Genomic DNA, 23475 nt, shown 5'->3' with positions numbered 1-23475 from the left:
CTCCTCCCAGTTTAGTGTCATCTGCAAACTTGCTGAGAGTGCAGTCCATGCCATCCTCCAGATCATTAATGAAGATATTGAACAAAACCGGCCCCAGGACTGACCCCTGGGGCACTCCACTTGAAACTGGCTGTCAACTAGACATGGAGCCGTTGATCACTACCTGTTGAGCCCGACGATCTAGCCAGCTTTTTATCCACCTTATAGTCCATTCATCCAGCCCATACGTCTTTAACTTGCTGGCAAGAATACTGTGGGAGACTGTATCAAAAGCTTTGCTAAAGTCAAGGAATAACACATCCACTGCTTTCCCCTCATCCACGAACCCAGTTATCTCCTCATAGAAGGCAATTAGGTTACTCAGGCATGACTTGCCCTTGGTGAATCCATGCTGACTGTTCCTGATCACTTTCCTCTCCTCTAAGTGCTTCATAATTGATTCCTTGAGGACCTGCTCCATGATTTTTCCAGGGACTGAGGTGAGGCTGACTGGCCTGTAGTTCCCCGGATCCTCCTTCTTCCCTTTTTTAAAGATGGGCACTACATTAGCCTTTTTCCAGTCATCCGGGACCTCCCCCAATCGCCATGAGTTTTCAAAGATAAGTTGACAAGAAGGGGTGAATACCAAGGGAGGGGAAATGACTTTTGTAGTGCTAATGAGGCCAATCCAGTCAAGGTGGCCCATTTCAAACAGTTGACAAGAAGGTGTGAGTATCAGCAGAGGGAAATTACTTTTTGTAGTGACCCATCCACTCCCAGGCTTTATTCAGGCCTAATTTGATAGTGTCCAGTTTGTAAATTAATTCCAGTTCTGCAGTTTCTCATTGGAGTCTGTTTTTGAAGTTTCGTTGTTGAAGAATTGCCACTCTTAAGTCTGTTCTTGAGTGTCCAGGGAGATTGAAGTGTTCTCCTACTGGTTTTTGAATGTTATAATTCTTGACGTCTGATCTGTGTCCATTTATCCTTTTGCGTAGAAACTGTCCGGTTTGGCCAATGTACATGGCAGAGCGGCATTGCTGGCACATGATGGCATATATCATATTGGTAGATGTGCAGGTGAACAAGCCCCTGATAGTGTGGCTGATGTGGTTAGGTCCTATGATGATGTCCCTTGAATAGATATGCGGACAGAGTTGGCAATGGGGTTTGTTGCAGGGATTGGTTCCTGGGTTACTGTTTTTGTTGTATGGTATGTAGTTGCTGGTGAGTATTTGCTTCAGGTTGGGGGGCTGTCTGTAAGTGAGGACTGGCCTGTCCCTCCCAAGGTCTGTGAGAATGCGGGATCGTCCTTCAGCATAGGTTGTAGATCCTTGATGATGTGCTGGAGAGGTTTTAGTTGGGGGCTGTAGGTGACGGCTAGTGGCGTTCTGTTACTTTCTTTGTCGGGCCTGTCCTGTAGTAGGTGACTTCTGTGTACCCTTCTGGCTCTGTCAGTCTGTTTCTTCACTTCACCAGGTGGGTATTGTAGTTTTAAGAACGCTTGATAGAGATCCTGTAGGTGTTTGTCTCCGGGATTGGAGCAAATGCAGTTGTATCTTTGTGTCACTACAAAAAGTAATTTCCCTCTGCTGATACTCACACCTTCTTGTCAATTGTTTGAAATGGGCCACTCCATGCATCTGATGAAGTGGGTTTTAGCCCACGAAAGCTTATGCCCAAATAAATTCGTTAGTCTCTAAGGTGCAACAAGGACTCCTCCTTGTTTTCCCGTGGTGTAACATGTTTAAAATCGATAGTTACTCCATCATAAAACTGGAGTAAGTGGTGAATCAGGTCCTGCATAATATAATAATATAATATTTTCTGAGAAAGTTGATACCTGCATAGCAAAAATGAAAATTGGCTTAAACGGATTTCTGCAAGCAAGCTAAGCAAACTATATAACCATTCAGTGGAGGGAGAGGGGGGAAGTTGTAACTAGTACCACCCCTTTTTAATGAATGGTTATTTTTGTGAAATTGTCTTTGTACTTCCTTGTTCACTGAGGATTGAACAGTATGTATCATATCCTGACTTCCCAAATGCCATGAATTGAAAATTAAACTTATCTTTGTGGTACTGCATTCTGAGTTATCACATAATTCTGTATTTAGCTCAGTTTTTCCCTTACCATATTGTCAGGGGTGCTGTAACAATTTGTATAGTGGGGATGATGAGAGCCATTGAACCAAACTGCAAACCCTGTATCTGAGGGAAACAACTTCAAGCCAGGGGGTGCGGCAGTACCCTCAGCACCCCTAGCTCCAGCGCCTATGTATATTGTCATTTTCTTTGTCAACTATGGATTTCCCCTACCAGCCTCAATGTAGTAATGGTACTTGAAATTTTTTACCTCCTTATTTTTGCACCAGCAAGTTCCCCCATTCTGGAATTGTGCAGACAGCAGCAACCAGTTCTCTTTTTGGTGCCCTTGGACTTCTGAATTCTCAGTCTGTACCTTCACATCTCATAGCTCAGCAACAGCAAAGTGGATGTTAACAAGATTGTTTGTTGTTTTTCACTAAATAAGCCTGTGTCACTGAGCTAGGAGAGCCTAGACTTCTGAATGATGATCTGATGCATTGTGTTCACGTGCACACACATACAGCTAACTTTTCAAAGCTGGACAGGACCCCCATTTGTGCATGGAATTACACATTTGCATGTGTAAGTATGAGCTTATGTTGTAAACCCATTGCAACCAGCTTCGGAAACTTGTTCAATAGTATCTAAACCACTGGAATAATCTTTGTGACAAAAGGCACTGTATGCACTAAGACATCGAATTTCTTAAGTTCTGTTAGAGTTATGGTTCCCACAACAATTATGTCTCATCTATATTACAGCTAAATACTAAAACATTACATCCAACTATACATACAGTATTGCAAAAAGTACAGGCGCACAACTTGGCTGAGATATGGGTAATGTGTATTAACTTTGAATTCCCGGACTTTTGACCAATTAAAAGTCTCAGTCTTAATGTTGCATTAACATAGGTTTTTAATTTAATGCAGTATAATTTGTTTTTAATTAATTTAGTATAACAAGGTGAGCATAGATACTAAAATCAAACATAATGAATGGAAATTAAACAGAAGAGATTTATGAAGTAAATGTTCCCTCAGAGCATTCAGATGTACTGTACATAATACGACTTTAAATAATCTTTATCCTAAGGGTGACTAGAAATCTATTTTCCTGAGCTTTTCTTATATGTTGTAAAGTTCTTGTGAGGTGTCCCAACTTTTCATTCACGATGTCAACAAGCCCTGATTTTACTAATCTTGTGTCAACTTCTTTTGAACAATTTGGAAACTCAACTCTTTACTCCCAACACAGGAGGTAGGGAGAAGGGGTGATTTTGCATGCTCTTAGGTGTATTTGAGAAATGCTGAGGGTACGGACCTCATGCATTTTATTTTATTTACCCTAGAAACGGTGCAAGAAGCTAAGGTGAAAAGAGATTTGTGTGTGTGTCATAAGTGTACTGGTGAAAAAGTGTAAAATACTCCCTATTTCTATAGGCTGTGGATCCAAAGTCAAAGCCAATATCAAAAGATATGTACATATACAAATATACACACACACGAAGTGGGCATGGAGAGCAATACAGCGGTGCACAGACAATCCAGGAAATTTTTGGAAAGTGTAGGGGACAATTTCCTGGTGCAAGTGCTGGAGGAACCAACTAGGGGCAGAGCTTTTCTTGACCTGCTACTCACAAACAGGGAAGAATTAGTAGGGGAAGCAAAAGTGGATGGGAACCTGGGAGGCAGTGACCATGAGATGGTCGAGTTCAGGATCCTGACACAAGGAAGAAAGGAGAGCAGCAGAATACAGACCCTGGACTTCAGAAAAGCAGACTTTGACTCCCTCAGGGAACAGATGGGCAGGATCCCCTGGGAGAATAACATGAAGGGCAAAGGGGTCCAGGAGAGCTGGCTGTATTTTAAAGAATCCTTATTGAGGTTGCAGGAACAAACCATCCCGATGTGTAGAAAGAATAGTAAATGTGGCAGGCGACCAGCTTGGCTAAACAGTGAAATCCTTGCTGATCTTAAACGCAAAAAAGAAGCTTACAAGAAGTGGAAGATTGGACAAATGACCAGGGAGGAGTATAAAAATATTGCTCAGGCATGCAGGAGTGAAATCAGGAAGGCCAAATCACACTTGGAGTTGCAGTTAGCAAGAGATGTTAAGAGTAACAAGAAGGGTTTCTACAGGTATGTTAGTAACAAGAAGAAAATCAAGGAAAGTGTGGGCCCCTTACTGAATGAGGGAGGCAACCTAGTGACCGAGGATGTGGAAAAAGCTAATGTACTCAATGATTTTTTTTGCCTCTGTCTTCACGCACAAGGTCAGCTCCCAGATTGCTGCACTGGGCAGTACAGCATGGGGAGAAGGTGACCAGCCCTCTGTGGAGAAAGAAGTGGTTCGGGACTATTTAGAAAAACTGGACGTGCACAAGTCCATGGGGCCGGATGCGCTGCATCCGAGGGTGCTAAAGGAGTTGGCGGGTGAGATTGCAGAGCCATTAGCCATTATTTTTGAAAACTCATGGCGATCGGGGGAGGTCCCAGATGACTGGAAAAAGGCTAATGTAGTGCCCATCTTTAAAAAAGGGAAGAAGGAGGATCCGGGGAACTACAGGCCAGTCAGCCTCACCTCAGTCCCTGGAAAAATCATGGAGCAGGTCCTCAAGGAATCAATTATGAAACATTTAGAGGAGAGGAAAGTGATCAGGAACAGTCAGCACGGATTCACAAAGGGGAAGTCGTGCCTGACTAACCTAATTGCCTTCTATGATGAGATAACTGGCTCTGTGGATGAGGGGAAAGCAGTGGATGTGTTATTCCTTGACTTTAGCAAAGCTTTTGATACGGTCTCCCACAGTATTCTTGCCGCCAAGTTAAAGAAGTATGGGCTGGATGAATGGACTGTAAGGTGGATAGAAAGCTGGCTAGATCGTCGGGCTCAACGGGTAGTGATCAATGGCTCTATGTCTAGATGGCAACCGGTTTCAAGCGGAGTGCCCCAAGGGTCGGTCCTGGGGCCGGTTTTGTTTAATATCTTTATTAATGATCTGGAGGATGGTGTGGACTGCACTCTCAGCAAGTTTGCAGATGACACTAAACTAGGAGGCATGGTAGATACACTAGAGGGTAGGGATCGGATACAGAGGGACCTAGACAAATTAGAGGATTGGGCCGAAAAAAACCTGATGAGGTTCAACAAGGACAAGTGCAGAGTCCTGCACTTAGGACGGAAGAATCCCATGCACTGCTACAGACTAGGGACCGAATGGTTAGGTAGCAGTTCTGCAGAAAAGGACCTAGGGGTCACAGTGGATGAGAAGCTGGATATGAGTCAACAGTGTGCTCTTGTTGCCAAGAAGGCTAACGGCATTTTGGGCTGTATAAGTAGGGGCATTGCCAGCAGATCAAGGAACGTGATCGTTCCCCTTTATTCGACATTGGTGAGGCCTCATCTGGAATACTGTGTCCAGTTTTGGGCCCCACACTACAAGAAGGATGTGGAAAAATTGGAAAGAGTCCAGCGGAGGGCAACAAAAATGATTAGGGGTCTGGAGCACATGACTTATGAGGAGAGGCTGAGGGAACTGGGATTGTTTAGTCTGCAGAAGAGAAGAATGAGGGGGGATTTGATAGCAGCCTTCAACTACCTGAAGGGGGGTTCCAAAGAGGATGGAGCTCGGCTGTTCTCAGTGGTGGCAGATGACCGAACAAGGAGCAATGGTCTCAAGTTGCAGTGGGGGAGGTCCAGGTTGGATATCAGGAAAAACTATTTCACTAGGAGGGTGGTGAAACACTGGAATGCGTTACCTAGGGAGGTGGTGGAGTCTCCTTCCTTGGAGGTTTTTAAGGCCCGGCTTGACAAAGCCCTGGCTGGGATGATTTAGCTGGGAATTGGTCCTGCTTTGAGCAGGGGGTTGGACTAGATGACCTCTTGAGGTCCCTTCCAACTCTGATATTCTATGATTCTATGATTCTATGAACTGGAACTCCAAATTTGGAGTTAGGTGTATCATCTTCAGGGCATCAGCTCTAAATCAGTCCCTGGGGTGTTAATATGAAACCAAAGCTGGATTTGGGCCTAATTTACGGTTCTTGTTTGGTTTCTTAACTCCTGATCTCCAGGTGGCCCACCTTCCCTTTATCTGGTACTTCCTGCTGAAAGTACCTTCCTCTCAAGTCCCCCACCAGTTACTCAGAAGGAGAGGGGTAGAAGAGAAATTTGTTTAAATGCGTGGGGTTTTTTTTTTTTCATATGGCAATGTAAATGTACGTGGGATTGTTTAATAGGTGAACTAGGCGCAACCCAAAATATGTCTCTTCTCTGAAGAGCTTAAATTCCTGAGACATTAATAGGTACAATAGAGTGCAACACAATACAAAACAAACTCAGTGTGCTGTGTGGACATTTGAACTGTAAAGCTTCACAGAACTAGAGTTTTCAGGGCAGTAACTGGGAATTATTTCAAGAATATAGAAGATTGTAAAAGAAGGCATGAAGAAAGAAGTGTGCAAAGGAGTAAGGATCAGTCAGGAGAGACGCTTGAGTGGTAAAAAGAAATTACGGCAGAGACAGAGGCCAGAGTAGACTTATGGGGTGAAATCCTGACTCCATTGAAATCAGTAGCAAAGCTCCCATTGACTTCAGTAGGGCCAGGATTTGCACCCATGGGGTACTTTGGAAGAGAAACAGAAGCTTAATACAGAAGAGGAGAAGGAGCCAGTGCAGAAAATCCAGTAAGGCGATGACACGATAATAGTACCAAAGAAGGATGATGAACTGGAGGAAGAAGAGATGAGAAAGGAGGAAGTCAAAAGGAAAAAAGCTGCAATAGTCAGCATAAAGGTACCGAAGAATGAAATACTGTCATGGCAGTAGGGAGGGAAGAAGGAATGAATTTTGGAAATATTGTGAAAAAAGGATTCAGGATTTGATGAGGTCCTGGATGTGGCAGGAAAAGAAATAAAGGAACCAAAACTGCACCAGGGTGGTTTACAACTAGCTTGGGTGGCTAATTATAATCATTTGGGGTCTGTGGAATACTTTTTTCATCATCTGGTGCAGTGTTTTGTTGAGTTATGTTTTATAGCAACATTGCCAGAGTTTGTAGGCCATAAAGCTTCACCTGCACTGGCTGCAGTTACATTTGAAAGGGCTTATCTGCCTTCAGAACTTGTCATGTTCCTGGTTGTGGGGAGTCAGCAACTGAACGTTAATTTAAATTTAACAAACAACTAAGTAAATGTTTGACTTTTCATTATGACAAGTTAAACAAACTGTTGCACGAGTGCTCTAAGAGGAGACAGTGTATAAGAAGCAATGTACACTCAGTAAGCTGCATTGAAAGTTGTGTGTTGTGGGATCACATTTAACAATTTATATAGCACCAATTTAGGGGGACGCTACTATTCAAATGTTGTAGGTCAATTTTTGACCCCTAAAATTTGACAGTGTCCATTTAGTATAACATACAATGGTCACTGTGTGAGCCATATAAATTGCCTTTATATGTTGATCGCAGTAAAGGGAAGGAGAAAAGAATAGGTGGGAAAACTAAAGATTACAGGTACTTTATTTCTTTAAAATGTTGCCTACTTGCTTTTATGATTTTGGAGCATCTGCTCAAATTACGCCAATCTGGAAATATTGGGGTGCTGCAATCAAAGAACTGACTGCAGGACCACTTCTTCAGTTACCCTATTCCACTTCACATCTGCTCTCATTTCTACTCTTATTCAGGCAGGAATGTGTTTTCTCAACTTCACATCCCAAGATGATGGCCTGTAACCCCAGGCCAATAGGAATGGGAGGCAAGGCCTGGACAAGGCAGCTGTCCTCATGGAATTTCCAAAATTGTCTGAAAACACATTCTCATTGTGATGATTTTCTATAAACAAGGAGCAAATGTAATGTTTGGATAAATTTTATTTTAGATTCAAGGAAATAACAAGGAGAAAGAACAAATATAAAGTCACCATAAGAGAGAGAGGGGTGGATAAGTGTGATTTTGAACACACAGCCATTTTGAACTTCTGAAACTCAGAGGGAGCATCCCTGCAGGCAGACTGTTGGGTTCACTTTACTATAAAAGGTGCAGTACATAGAAAACAGCCTTAGAGTCACACAACTATATATGCTGCTTCATTACATTTAACATGCATCTAAACTGGAAATGGAAAGTGAGGCCTTCTGGCGTGGAATATATCCTGAACCAAAACCCTAGGGTTGGGTTCAGATCAGAACACACACCCACCCCGTTTGAAGAGATTCTGATTCAAGAATCTAGATTTGTCCCTTCTGTACCATGCAAAGGGCTGACCCTTCTCTTCCCTGCAAATATGTTAACTATACTGGAGCCACTGGGCTTTACTTAGAAACCCAAGAACAGAGTCATATATCCTTTCAATGAAAGCTCAGCTGCAATTTACTGTTTTTAATCTTACTGTTGCTACAGAAGAAGGTATATTGAATATGTAAATTGTGTTTATTACTCTAGGTTCCCCAAGATGAATGGAGCGGGTACGCTCCGCGAGGCAAAGATGACGAGATTCCATGCCGGCGGATGCGCAGTGGCAGTTATATTAAAGCCATGGGGGACGATGATAGCGGGGACTCAGACACCAGCCCGAAGCCATCGCCAAAGATTGCAGCACGAAGGGAGAGCTATCTCAAGGCCACCCAGCCCTCACTTACGGAACTCACCACCCTCAAGTAAGACATTGTCAGAATAAACTACTGAGCCTCGGAGAAACACATTTCTGTTCCTCTCTCCTTTCTCCACTTTCTGGACCCCAAGTAAGGAAAGCACTTAAGCATGCGTTAAAGTCCCAATTAAGTCCTCATAAATGATTTCCTGATTGGGGTGAACTTTAACACATGCTTAAGTGATTTCCTGAACTGGGGTGCTAATGTTTAGGATTCAAACCAACAAAGCACCTAAAATCATTGATTTCCATGAGACTGCTCACATGCTCAAAATTACATACATTCTTTAAACACCTTGTTGAATTAGAACCTTACATGCCATATTCCACAAGCCTTACTATGTATGTACTTCTGCAAGTGTGAGTAAAATTTAACATGAGCGAGGCATGTGAAATTAGACCTAAATCAGTCTTTGTAAATCCTCAAAGAGGGTTTTGACAGTAAGCCCTGAAGAGTGAGCATTGTAAAATAGAGAAGTCCATATCTTCAACCCACCCATCCAAAAGTACATTATTATTTAATTGAGAACTATGACCAAAAAATTAAGTCTGAGAATTGCTTTAAAGAGACTTTGATTAAAAAAAAAACAATTACAAAGTGACACAGAGAATCTAAAATCATCATTGTTTAATATTTGTAGCTCTTTTCACAAAAGCTAAAGTCCCTAAGGAGTTTCAGATAATGGAGAAGTGAAGTGTCAATATACTGGAGGAGGTAGTAGCCTGTGGATAGAGCTTTGCTAGATGAAACAACTTTGGAGATATGTTAACTTGCTTGGAATGGGTTTTTTGAGTTAAAAGTAGCACTCAAAATAGATTGTGTTTTTAAGACCAAAGAAAACATTCAGTGTATAATTTAAAAAACCCAAACAATATAACATATATTTAATCTACATTTGTGCTGGGTCAGAACACAAAACAATAATGAAAGAACAAGAGCCCATTGCTTCTGCCACTGAAATCAGTGGCAAAACTTCAACTGATTTACAGCAAAGCAGGATTTGACCCAAACTAACTGAAAATCAAATAGTTGTATCTAACTAGAGCTAGCTAATGTTTCGAACATTCATTCTGACGATTCTTTGTGAAAATGTCATAACATTTTGTATCAGCTGGGACCCAAAGTAAAAACCCTTAATAACTCAAATTAATTATTTGAAAAATGTTGTTGTTGTGGAAATTGAGGGAACATGTTACTGATTACTATGCAATGCACTAGGAAAGAGGGGGAAATGAACAGTACCCAAGCAACAACTCAGACAGGAGAGTGAGCCAAAACATCTAATAACGAGACTGAAAACATGTTTACACTTCATAATTTTGGGAGGCATTGATGCAATCACTTATCAGGTGGCAATCACTTATCAGAAGATGATTGACCAGATTATATTAAATTAGGTTAGATTAAGTTAAATGTGTCCAGTTGAAGGGAGTAACTGCAAACAGGTAGCAGCAGCCATGAAACTCTAGTGTAACTTTTCCCTAGATTTATATTAGGTGAAAAGTTTCTAAATGAATTATTATTTCCAGGGAAGCAAGAATATCTGCCAGATGCTAATTCAGAATGTACGGCTCCCAACATTGCTAATAGCAGTGGAGCAGAACTGTTGTTAGCAATACTGGGAAATCATGAAATGTTTTCCGAGTGTTGGCAGGGCAGTTCAGCAGCATCCAGGATCAGTGTCTGTTATTCCCTGCCCTCTGACTTCTTTTTTCCTGGAACTCTAGATACTGTTCACATTTTCTCTGTGGCCTTGTGTTCAGGTTTCAGAAGCCTTAGTTTGCAGAATTTGTTACTGAACATCTTTTTCCCTTGTGGCAGCAAAGCCATGTTCTGGCCTGGGGCTCCATGGCCTAATCTAAATGGATTCCAGTTACTCTCTTGCTTCTTTATTTTATTGGGCTCAGTATTACAAAATGCTGAGCACTCTGGCCCTGATCCAGTAAAGCACTTAAGCACCATGCTTAAATAAGCATACGAATAGTCCCACTGAAGTCAACATGCCACCAAAATTATATAAATGGAAGAAAAGTTGGGAGCAAAAAGAGAACAAACTACATATTAGAAAAAACAGAAATCTATTACTCCTCTCCCCATCCCCCAGTAAATGGATGGCAAAGCTACAAATAGAACCCAGTTTGTTAACTGTCACTTTTGTTCTGTGGGTTCATCTGCGAGGCCATGAATCAATTAAGCATAGATTTCGCTGGTGTTTTTGGCTCGCTAGCAACACCAAGATTGATCAACTTCTGTCTGTCTGTATCTCATCAGAGTATTAGAGTGCCATTGTGATATTGTCCAGGTAACTACATTTTTAATTGAATTCACTGAGCACTAGATTGTACCTAGCTGTCATACACCAATGCAGAGGTGTAGGGGTGAAGAAGTACAGATCTTGAGTCCAAGCCCTGTTGAAAGAATGGTTGCTGCTCCCACCCATAAAGTGACTAGGACCAGGGAAAAAGGGGGCAGGGAGCAGGCAGGCTCTTCTCGTATATGCCAGCCCACACAGCTGGACAGACTGGGGAAAGTAACCTGCACCCTCTTCACGGCCACAGTAAATTACCCTCATTTTGGGATAAGAAGAGTGTCCTGTGAGGAATTTTGACACTCACAGTCACAAATCCACCCTGGTTATAACCGGTGCCACTCCTGTGGTTAGCCAGGAATAAGGCTACTTTTATGTCATGGAGGTCATGGAAGTCACGGAATCCATGAGGTCCAGAGACCTCCATGACATTCTCTGCTTCAGCCCCAGGGGCTGCAGGACTCTGGAACTGACAGCCAGTGGGGCCCTGGCAGGGTTCCAGTGACAGGCGACAGCAACAACAAGTGATAGGGGGCCCCTGCAAAGTTCCAGCGATGGGCAACAGCCTCACACGGTGGAAGTGGGACGCCTCAGGTGAGCAGATGGGGTGTCCCAATTTCTCTTTGGGAAATTTGGTCACTCTGCAGCTCCTAGCCACTGTGAGTGGAGAGGAAACCCCACAGCTCCCAGCCACCACGGTGATGGGGGAAACCATGGAGCTGCAGCAGCAAAAGTCACAGACAGGTCATGGCTTCCGTGAATTTTTGTTTGTTGCCCATGACCTGTTCATGACTTTTACTAAGAAAACCATGACAAAATCTTAGCCTTAGTTATGAACATTTACAACCAAAGTCTCTGTAATCTCTACATGCAGTTTATGCCCTATCTCTTACGCAGGGCTTCATTGGACTTCAATACCACCAACCCCAAGTATGCAAGAAAAACTCTCATGATGGGCTTTAATACATGTTGGAATTTTTACACTTTGGCTTTGGAGGTGTTAAAAATAATAAAATTTAGGTTCATTTTAGTTGCCTTCTGGTGTTGCAGCTTTTAGGGTTCACATTTTCAAACCCTTTTCTCTGCAGCCAAGAGAGCTAGAAACCTACTTTTTAAAAATGAAAGCTGAGATCAATCAGGATCTAGGGCTCAGAGAAATACTCCAAATGTCTTGAGAGTCACAGGAAAATTGCTAGCACTGGTACATGTATAGTAAAGTGATTCTAGATTGGTGAATTGACGTAAATCTGTAAAAGAAATGCTGTTCCATAAAAGAGAATGGTGTACTTGCCTGAGATTTAAGCTAACAATTGTTTCTCCCTGTTCTCTGCAGAACCTCACAGCTGTAATAGTGAATCATAACTCACTGAACCAAAAAAATAACCTAAAATTAGTATGAGATGCCTAGGGCTACAGCTTTTAATTTTTTTTAACTTAGGTCTCCTCTGTTGTCTGTGATTAGTGACAAAAGTATCCTTCTGAATTTCCCTCATTAATTTCCCCTCTCCTCTTCTTGTCTCGGACACCTCATCTGAGATAGTGGTCATTGGTCATTACTAACAAAGATTAGTAAAAATGAATGGAATTAATTAAAAAATAAAAACACAAGTTCTCTGCACCACTTAAAAAGGGTTTTAGTGAAATCTAAGGTGCGAAGCAGCAGAAATGTATGTGGTAGCCAGAGATTTAAAAAATAGGGAGGGCAGGAGCTTTGTTTTCATTATGGCCTCAGTTTAGGAAAGTACTTAAACCTGTGCTTAACTTAAAGTAAGTTCTTCTTAAGTCCTTTTCTATTCAGGAAAGCATTTAAGCACATGCTTAATTTTAAGCACCTTTAAGTCCCATTGATGTCATAAACTTATAGGCTTTGATGAAGCAGTATCTAAGTCACTAACATGGAAAAAAATGTAAAAAATATTTTTCCTTATTATCTACTTTTCAATATGAAATAATGTTAAGTAGAATCGTTTTCTGACAGTCCAGATTGGCATTTTGTGTGAGATCATGCCACACTGTTGTCAGGGTCTTAATGTGTGAAACGTACTACAATATTTCTTTTAATGAGATTTTTTGTGAAAAGGATTCAATTAATCTCTGGGAACTGAAGTCTGCTCCATATAACAAGCCCCGTCCAGTCCATTCAGTGGCAGTGCAAGCAGGGCCGGTGCTACCATTAAGGCAAACTAGGCGGTTGCCTAGGGCTCCAAGATTTGGGGACACCAAAAAGCGGTGCCCCCAATTTTTTTTTTATCGCGTTCCTGGGCTGGGCTGCCGGCGGCGCACTGACACGTGCGGCTCAGACTCCCTCTCCCAGCACAGTGGTCGCTCCACTTCTCCCGCCTCCCAGGCTTGCAGCACCAATCAGCTGTTTGGCACTGCAAGCCTGGGAGGGAAGGAGAATTAGAGCAAGGGCGGCGTGCTTGGGGAGGAGGCGGAGCAGAGGTGAGCTGGGGTGGGGAGCTGCCGCACGGCTCCCCATGGGGGGAGGAGATGCCGCGGGGGGACGCCTCGGCGGGGGGGAGCTGCCGCGAGGGGGCACCTCAGGGCAGAGGTGGGGGGAGCTGCCGCAGGGCTTGGGGGGGGTTGCAAGGTGTAAGTTTCGCCTAGGGCGTGAAACTTCCCTGCACCGGCCCTGAGTGCAAGTTCCTTTTCGCTGCTCTATTAATGACTCAATCTTGACCTAAAGGAGACCATCTCAGGGGTGTTGAGGATAGTTTATTTTCTGTGTATGTTCATTCCTTGGCTTCCCTGATCAGTGGGTCGGTGAGGTTCTGTGGCCTGCAGTGTGCAGGAGGTCAGACTAGATGATCACGATGGTCCTTTTGACCTTTAAAGTCTTTGAGTTTGAGTCTTCTAAACCTACAGCTTTGATGGAAATAAGGCATAATTTTTAATGCTGAGAGTAATTAACCATTAGAACAACTTACTAAGGGTCATGGTGGATTCTCCATCACTGACTATTTTTAAATCAAAATTGAATGTTTTTCCTAAAAGATCTACTCTGGGAATTATTTTGGGGGAAGTTCAGTGGCCTGTGCTTTACAGGAGATAAAGACTAGGTGATCACTGTGATCCCTTCTGGCCTTGGAATATATGGAGCTATAGTTTGTTTTGTGAACATGTCTGCTGGGAACCGCACTAACGCCCCTAAATCATTTCACATAGGCTACCTAGCAGTGGTGTGATGCACAACAAGTTGCTTCCTTTGGTCACTGTTGATTCAGGCTAAATCTGTACACAAATAAAAGACTTTATGGGAATGATCAAAAATCCATTCAAGTCAATGGAGACTCTCTTATTGACTTCAGTGGACTTTGGATCAGACCCTAAATTCCATTACCAGTACCCTGAAGCTGAGCTCCTCTTCCCTCCCCAATCTTGTCTTTTCTAACAGTGAAGAAGAGAATGTGATGGATGTGAAAGGAGTTGTTATAAAGAGACAGCAGTGGTAATGTTTCAGGGACTTTTTGCATTCCCTTCTGCTTGTCTCGTCTCTCCCCCCACCGCTCCGTGTATGAACTCCTGTGTGACATCTAGTTGGTCTTAACTTTATCTTCGGGAGAAAAATGGGGCTGGTAACTTAAAGCCATCTCCCCTTTTGCTTTCATTGTTTTTTCATTATGTGGGATTTTTTTGTCTCCAAATGCACTTTGCCTCACATTGGTCCCACAGCCCACACACTCCCTCCCACCTACCTACCATTGCTCACGCTCCTTCTCTTCCAAGAAAAGAAATGGTTTTCATTATCTGTGTTTCTTTTTCTATAAGTAGCAAGCTTTTAAAAGCACAACTGTGTCATATCTCCTTTATGTAATATGAAATTTATTTTCTGTTTTCTGCTGATTTTTGTTGTTATACCATACAATCTACCTCCTACAATCTTCCTCTCATGCCATGGTTTCCATGTGGTTACAGAACATGTTTCAAATGCTATGGGTAAAATTCTGAATAAAGCACAGCTTGCTATGATCTTGAAATCCGTACCTCCGCTGCTGCACTCCCATTATCCTACCAGGAAGTGAGAAGCTTTTTCTTTTCTTTGCTGGCAATAAATATCCCCTTAGATTTTAATAATTAACAAACTAGTAAAATCTGGCCCTACAGAAAAGGTGAGATTTTTCTGCCTAGTTCTGAAAAATGGTAAATAGTTTGACTATTTTTTGTTGTTGAACAGATAGAAACAGGATTTATTAATCTGACTTTTAAAGAATGTGCACAAAACAGGTGACTGATGTTCCTGGTACATCTGTCCTGAACCAGCACCTTTCCCTTTATTATGTGCAGTCATCTTTAACTTATTTTAGTTATGGTAAGAAAAGTAGTATAAGGTATAAAGTAATCTTTATCCCCATCCATGTCTATCTGATCCAATGTGTAGGTAACATATTCAGCGAAAGGTGCATATGTTCTCTTGATACCTGGAATCAAAGGAAGTTTTCTCTCTGCCTCCTTCCTATGCACACTATTCCCCTTCTGACAGACTGGCAATATCCTGTAATATACTGAACATACCTTATGGAATTAAGATAAGCTTTACTGAATTAGGGTTAATGCCTTTGGAGTACAATTATAAATGCAACTGTTTGTGTTGTTGTAACACTGTACATACCCTCTCTAGCAGGGGCGGGGGGGAGGCAGATGCGTATGTACTTCCTCCATTAGACACCTCCTTAGGAAGCTATGCATATACTAGTTCAAACTGGATTTTTGGATAAAAGCCTGGGGTTTAACCTGCCTCAGGGCCTTCTTCCAGTTCCAGCAAACAGACAGGACCCCTCCTCCATGGTCCCAGTCCTTAGGGGAAGAATGGAGGGACTTGGCTTATTGGAGCCTCATAAGACTCTGTGCTTGTTGTGAGCTGAAGCTGTGATGAACTTGTGTAACCACAAGGATGTTCCCAGGGTGGAGTATAAAAAGACTGCATTTGCCAGAGCTCATGTGAGAGTTGGGATAAATTCTGGTAAATGTATTAGCTAAGGCTGTCAATCAATCACAGCTAACTCACGTGATTAACTCAAAAAAATTAATCGCAATAAAAAAAATTAATTGTGATTAATCGCACTGCTAAACAATAGAATACCAATTGAAATTTATTAAATATTGTTGATGTTTTTCTACATTTTAAAATATGTTGATTTCAATTACAACACAGAATATAAAATGTACAGTGCTCACAAATACTTGCACTGTAAAAATGATAAGCAAAAGAAACAGTATTTTTCAATTCACCTCATACAAGTATTGTACTGCAATCTCTTTATCATGAAAGTGCAACTTACAAATGTAGTTTTTTTGTTACATAACTGCACTCAAAAGCAAAACATTGTAAAACTTGACAGCCTACAAGTCCACTCAGTCCTACTTCTTGTTCAGCCAATTGCTAAGAGAAACAAATTTGTTTACATTTACGGGAGATAATGCTGCCTACTTCTTAATTACAGTGTCACCTGAAAATGAGAACAGGCATTCACATGGCACTGTTGTAGCTGCATCGCAAGATATTTACGTGTCAGATGCATTAAAGATTCATATGCCTCTTCATGCTTCGGCCATTGTTCCAGAGAACATGCTTCCATGCTGATGAAGCTCGTTAAAAAAATAACGCCTTAATTAAATTTGTGACTGAACAACTTGGGGGAGAATTGTATGTCTCCTGCTCTGTTTTACTTGCATTCTGCCATATATTTCATGTTATAGCCGTCTCAGATGTTGACCCAGCACGTGTTGTTCATTTTAAGAACACTTTCACTGCAAATTTGACAAAATGCAAAGATACCAATGTGAAATTTCTAAAGATAGCTACAGCACTGGACCCAAGATTTAAGAATCTGAAGTGCCTTCCAAAATCTGAGAGGAATGAGGTGTGGAGAATGCTTTCAGAAGTCTTAAGAGCAACGCTCTGATGCGGAAACTACAGAGCCCAAACCACCAAAAAAGAAAATCAACCTTCTGCTGGTGCCATCTGACTCAAATGATGAAAATGAACATGCGTCAGTCCCCACTGCTTTGGATCTTTATCGAGCAGAACCCATCATCAGCATGGACACACATCCTGTGGAATGGTGGTTGAAGTGTCAAGAGACATATGACACTCTAGCGCATCTGGCATGTAAATATCTTGCGACGCCGGCTACAACATTGCCATGCAAATGCCTGTTCTCACTTTCAGGTGACATTGTAAACAAGAAGCAGGCAGCATTATCTTCTGCAAATGATAAAGCAATTGCACTACAGTACTTGTATTAGGTGAATTGAAAAATACTATTTCTTTTGTTTTTTTACAGTGCAAATATTTGTAATCAAAAATAAATATAAAGTGAGCACTGTACCCTTCGTATTCTGTGTTGTAATTGAAATCAATATATTTGAAAATGTAGAAAACATCCACAAATATTTACATAAATGGCATTCTATTATTAACAGCACGATTAATTGCAATCAATTTTAATCGTGATAACAAATTTTAATCACTTGACAGCACATTAGCATGTGTGTAGGTTTTTATAGGTTTTAATATGTTTTTTTTCTGTAATGCTTTCTACCTTAATAAAGTAGGCTTGCTTAGAAAGAGCTGTCTGGTAATTTACAGCTATGGCAATTACAGTTATCCATCTCTGAAGAGAAAGCAAGCAGATGTCCTAGGGCAACATCTCTGTGCTGGGAATGACTCGGTGAAGGAAAGAGAGACAAGCTTTCGAGCTTACACAGAACTCTTCTACGGCAACACTGTATGCAACAGTAAGGAAAGGCAGCTGTCCAGCCTGGGAATAGCCTGGTCAGAAGGGACAGAGACACATCTCCACCCAAGACAGGCAACAGCTTAGGAGCTGGAAGCTGAGTGGCCCCCTGTGGTGAACTACTGAGGGGATATACAGGTGCAAAGGCCCTGAATTATGACAGCCTCAATATACAAACTCTGTTTAAAACGAGGCTTCTGGCTGTGCTTGCCAAATTCAACATCCTTGCTGGTTTGGGGGCATAGGGTTACTGAAGCTTCTGGGATTTTACTTACCTCTCAGAATATGTTTTTAAAATATCACAATGTGGATACATTTCCAGTCATTTGCATTTGTTGGATTATATCTGATCAAAGCAGTGTTGCTTTGATCTCGTTTGATCATATATGTTGTGGAAGAAAGTCCAACTCGATCACCGATGCATTTACTTCACCAGTCTTGCAAAAGGAGAAATTACAAAGACACAAGTAAGAGGAAATTCAGTCTCACAAATCCATACTTTTTTCAAGATACCATTTTATGGATAAGTTAGTTTTATTCATCCCAGTTGTATATACAGCATTACTGACCTGTACCCTAAACAATTAGTCACATCAGTGATGATGAGAAAGTAACACACAGGAGAAGTAGCATATGTCTGGGGAAAGTGTTAGGAAGGATTTATAATTTACAGAATTCTGTTATGTAACTTACTTCATCAATGTGTCTCTTCCGGTGGCCTCCCACTTATCAATGTAAATAGTACTTTATAAATAGGATGAGCCAACACTCCCTTCTGCTAATCATATGCTGGAAGCAATACAGTAAAACTTATATACTGAGAACTGCTTATTATATACTTATATAATGTGTGTGCGTTTGCGCGCGCTTATATAATGTGGGTGTGTGTTTTAGGATATAATCTCAAAACAAGATGAGATGAGACTGAGAATCTCTGTGTCCTGTCTTCTAAGAACCTATACAACCACCTCAAACAATAATGATAAATTGATACAGAAAGAGAGAGAGATCACATCCCAGTAATGGCAGTGGCAACAACAGACTTGTAGCAGAGATTGGCCTGGTCTTCTACCCCCTAATATCCCAAACTCACTGTTTCAGTGTACAGCGAGCTACAGTGGATATTCATTGACAGAATAAAATATTTCAATAATAATATGAACCCAAAGAAAATAATGGGGGCACTCCCACACACCTCCACAAAACTTAACATATGTTTTTTTTTAAAAATGGGCAGCTGATTAAAAATCATGAAATTAAGTCTCCCAACAACTATTCAAGGGTTGATCCTGGGTCTGTCCCTGGAGAACCAAACTGCAAGAGTCAGCTCAAACCCTGTTTCCTTTAGAGTGGTAGCCATATTAGTCTGTATCAGCAAAAAAAAAAATGAGGAGTCCTTGTGGCACCTTAGAGACTAACAAATGTATTTGGGCATAAGCTTTTGTTGGCTAGAACCCACTTCATCAGATACATGGAGTGGAAAATACAGTAGCAGGTGTGTATATATATATGAAAAGATGGGAGTTGCCTTACCAAATGGGGGGTCAGTCTAATGAGACAATTCAATTAACAGTAGAATACCAAGGGAGGAAAAATCACTTTTGTCCTGGTAATGATTGTGGCCCATTTCAAACAGTTGACAAGAAGGTGTGAGTAACAGTATGGGGAAATTAGTATGGGGAAATTGGTTTTTGTAATGACCCATCCACTCCCAGTCTTTATTCAAGCCTAATTTGATGGTGTCCAGTTTGCAAATTAATTCCAGTTCTGCAGTTTCACGTTGGAATCTGTTTTTGAAGTTTTTTTGTTGAAGAATTGCCACTTTTAAGTCTGTTCTTGAGTGACCAGGGAGATTGAAGTTTTCTCCTACTCGTTTTTGAATGTTATAATTCCTGATGTCAGATTTGTGTCCATTTATTCTTTTGCATAGAGACTGTCCAGTTTGGCCAATGTACATGGCAGAGGGGCATTGCTGGCACATGATGGCATATATCACATTTGTAGATGTGTGTGAACGAGCCCCTGATGGTGTGGCTGATGTAGTTAGGTCATATGATGATGTCCCTTGAATAGATATGCGGACAAAGTTGGCACCAGGGTTTGTTGCAGGGTTCGGTTCCTGGGTTAGTGTTTTTGTTGTGCGGTGTGTAGTTCCTTTAGAAGCTCGTCCCTGGCTGCTTCTTCCCAGGGTTATTACTCTCCTGCCACCTGGACTCCTAGAGGACAAACTTTGTATTGCAACATGTTGACATTTGCATCAGGACCCAGGTTGGGTTCAGATTTGGGCTGCATTAAACTTTACACCTAGAAAGCAACCCTTTGGGATAATCCACACCTACTGTATTATAAAATATAACCAAATAAACGTACTAGCGGTATTTATTATTAGGCTGAAAAAAGCCACTGGAGATAGAAGGGCAGAGAGATACCAGGATCACTAGTACATGGAGCTATAACATCAGAAATCCTACATAATTTACACAGGTCTCCGGTGTTAATTTGTGGAGGGAAGAGTTGGGATGGCAGGTGCGCACACACTCAGCCCACACACCTGGGAGGAAGTGTGCTGCATTTGCACGATGAGGACCACCATTGTAACGCAACACCAACAGGATTATTTCTCTATTAGCACATGAAACACATTTTGAAACTTGGGATGCTGCCCAATGAAAGGAGGGAAGAAGGGTGCCAAAAAGATTATTGCATTGAAAATGTAGTAAGAGTTATTGTGTGAGCTTTCATATCTGGGATTCTGTTTCAACATTATGCTCAATATTTCAGGAGAAAGGGGTACAATAAGATAATGAAATAAATGATTTTTACATTGTTCTCTGCTTTTTCTAAACTGATGTTTCTAGGGAGGAAGGAAGGCCTGGCATTTAAACAGTAGCAGTGGGATGGAGAGGAAGAAAAGGAAAGTAAAGAAAGATGTCGGAAGCCACATTAGAACCAAATGGAAATAAGGAGAAGAGAAATGGAAGAGGGTAAACAGAAAATAAAAACCATCAGGAGAAGGTTAAATAAATAAGGAAGGGACAGGGAAGAAAAAGAAAGAATAATACATTTTGCAGAATTTGTCAGACCTACTGTAGAATGGAGGGGGAACTTTGTACAGCTTGGAAATTACCTTCCTGCAAGTGCCCTGGGAGGTAGAGTAAGGTTCTCCCACCTTGTCAGCTGTAGTACAGAGAGGGAGAGTTTAATGGGATTTGTTTTCCTCTATCCCTCAGGCACTTTTGAAAATATCCCCTAAAACTTCTCAGGCCTAATGCAAACAAGTGGTTTCAAAAATGGAGAGTGAAATACTGGCCCCATTGAAGTTAATGACAAATATCTAATTGCCTTCAGAAGCCAGGATTTCAGCCAGAGGTGAGGAGAGGCAGAATGCAGGGAGAAAAGGTCTTCATCTTCACTCTGGATGTGTTTCTCAACACCAACAGGGCAGCCTGTTCAGTTTGCTTTCTTGTTGAGTGATTTTCAGTTAGGGCTCGGTACAAGAGGAATCTTCCACTGAGTAGTTAGTATTAGTAAGATTTAATACTAGGCTTCAGTTTTGTCAAGTCTTTAGTAAATGAGAGAGAGAGAGAGAGAGAGAGAGAGAAATATTTTGTTCTCATTTTTCTTGGGTTTGTTTGGGCCTCACAAGAAAGAGAATGCAGCCTCCCCAAGAAGGCCAGATTCCCAATTTAAGAAACAAAGTTGGTTTTCAATAACCTTCCCAGCCCCAGTTACTGGCACAGTAATCCATTGCTAAACTTTTTACTGTCCTTATTACTTTGTCACTCATAGCAACCACCTCTTCTCTCTGTAAGGTAGAGCTCAGCCTGTTTTCAAGCTTTCTCTCTATTCAGACCGATGAGCCTAGAGATAGCTCAGTTAGGGTTAATAGATAAGAACATAAGAATGGCCATACTGGGTCAGATTAGGTTGACCAGATAGAAAGTGTGAAAAATCAGGACAGAACGTGGGGAGTAATAGCACCTACATAAGAAAAAGCCCCAAATATCAGGACTGTCCCTATAAAATCGGGACATCTAGTCACCCTAGGTCAGAACAATGGTCCATCTAGCCCAGTATACTGTCTTCTGACAGTGCTGGTGCCAGATGCTTCAGAGGGAATGAACAGAACAGCGCAGTTATTGAGGGATACATCCCCTGTCATCCAGTCCCAGCTTCTGGCAAATGTATAAGTGAAAAGAAAAATGAAGACAAGACGTTTTGGGTGAAAAAAGTACTAGGTGCTGAAAGCAGTTGTAGAGCCAGTGGTTTCTTGATGGCAGCTCTCTTTAGTTTTCTATATGTGATATGATATATTTAAGGATTAGAGAACATTGATTTATTGTGGGAACTTAGAATGAGACAGCCTTGGCAATAGGAGACCAACTATCGTAATTTCCCACTGGCAGCAGAACACAATTATTCTAGATGTAAAACATGTTTGGTCATTAAATCCTTGCTTTTACTAACAGGAATGTCAGGAACACTGCTCCTCTCTTGCCGGCTTTGTCTTCACTGGCACTGGTGGTGGGGTTCTTACAATGAGACAGCTGGAAAGTCCTACTGGAGACAAGGCACTTGTAGTGTTTACTTTAAGGTAGCTAGGTGAGGTCAGCACTATATCCTTCCCTACCCATGGCCTAGTTTACCTCTCAGAACTACAATGCCTTGCCACCTCTATATTTTTACAGCAGGATAGTACCATTAATGTTAGATGAATACTGTAAAATAATTCCCATCGATATCAAATAGAATTTTCAATGAATTCATTTCCCCATTTCCATTTGCATTTGCTTTCTGTGAACACTCCAACCATCATGAGTTACTGACATGAATTTGGAGAGCACATTTGCACACAAGTGCTAATATTTGTGGAAACTGAATTTTAAATGTGTGTATAAGTATTTACACTATAAGTGCAAGCAAGTTGTGCAATTTGGGAACAGAAACAATACCATGCAACTTATGTAACCAATCATAACAAAGCAGGGCAGTTCACATTTTAAATAATTAAATCAAATGCTTGCAATAGAATGTTTGTGATTAATACAGAGAATGGAAAGAAAATTGTCAAATAAATTTGAATAATACATACCTTCAAAAAAAAATCATAAACCTCTTGCAGATAAGCCATGAGCAGAAAAAGAGGCTAAAACATTTGAATAATATTTGTGATACTATTCACTCAACCGTAGAGTAACAGCAAGAGCTACCTCTTTTGGAGGAAATGTTTTCTCTTAACGATGTCACTTAATTCACATTTATTTATTGCTTAATAAGAAGATTCCCAGCTGCCCGGAAGATACATTTGGAATAAACCTGGATCCAAACACCCTCAAACTTTGGGAATGTTCAGATCCCAGTCCAAACTTTGCAGTCCACATCTCTAGGATAAATGCTGAGGAGAGACTAGCTTGAATATCTAATAGCAGTTGTACTCAATATCAGCAGCTGTAATCAGTCAGAAGCCAGAACACCAAGGAATCTTCCCACAACAACATCATGGCTTTGTCATGTATATGAATGAACTTTACTCATAAATATAAGCTGTCAGCACTAAAGTGGACCTTCCTTACCCATCTCTTCTCTCTTTCCCTTCCCAGATGCTAACCCTTCCCAATTTGCTTTCTCTCATTTTCATTGGAGCATGAAGGACTGTTTAATTTGCACTACCCCACTGTACTCCTACAAAGTAGTGATTCTTTGTGGAAG

At 41.4% G+C, this 23475-nt stretch overlaps 1 protein-coding gene across 2 annotated transcripts in view; it reads left to right on the top strand.

Annotated features, from left to right (window-relative positions):
- Positions 1–23475, top strand: part of DLGAP1 (DLG associated protein 1) — a 643533-nt gene that overhangs the window by 419826 nt on the left and 200232 nt on the right. For both annotated transcript variants that reach the window (XM_054020172.1, XM_054020173.1), the window contains one exon: positions 8513–8727. In XM_054020172.1, coding sequence (XP_053876147.1) covers positions 8513–8727 — 215 coding nt within the window. The remainder of the gene's footprint in view (positions 1–8512; positions 8728–23475) is intronic.

This window comes from Malaclemys terrapin, chromosome 2 (assembly GCF_027887155.1).
Source record: "Malaclemys terrapin pileata isolate rMalTer1 chromosome 2, rMalTer1.hap1, whole genome shotgun sequence".
NCBI classification, from domain to species: Eukaryota; Metazoa; Chordata; order Testudines; family Emydidae; genus Malaclemys; species Malaclemys terrapin.
The sequence above is the reverse complement of the archived record's forward strand: the minus strand, read 5'-3'. Positions and strand labels throughout refer to the sequence as shown.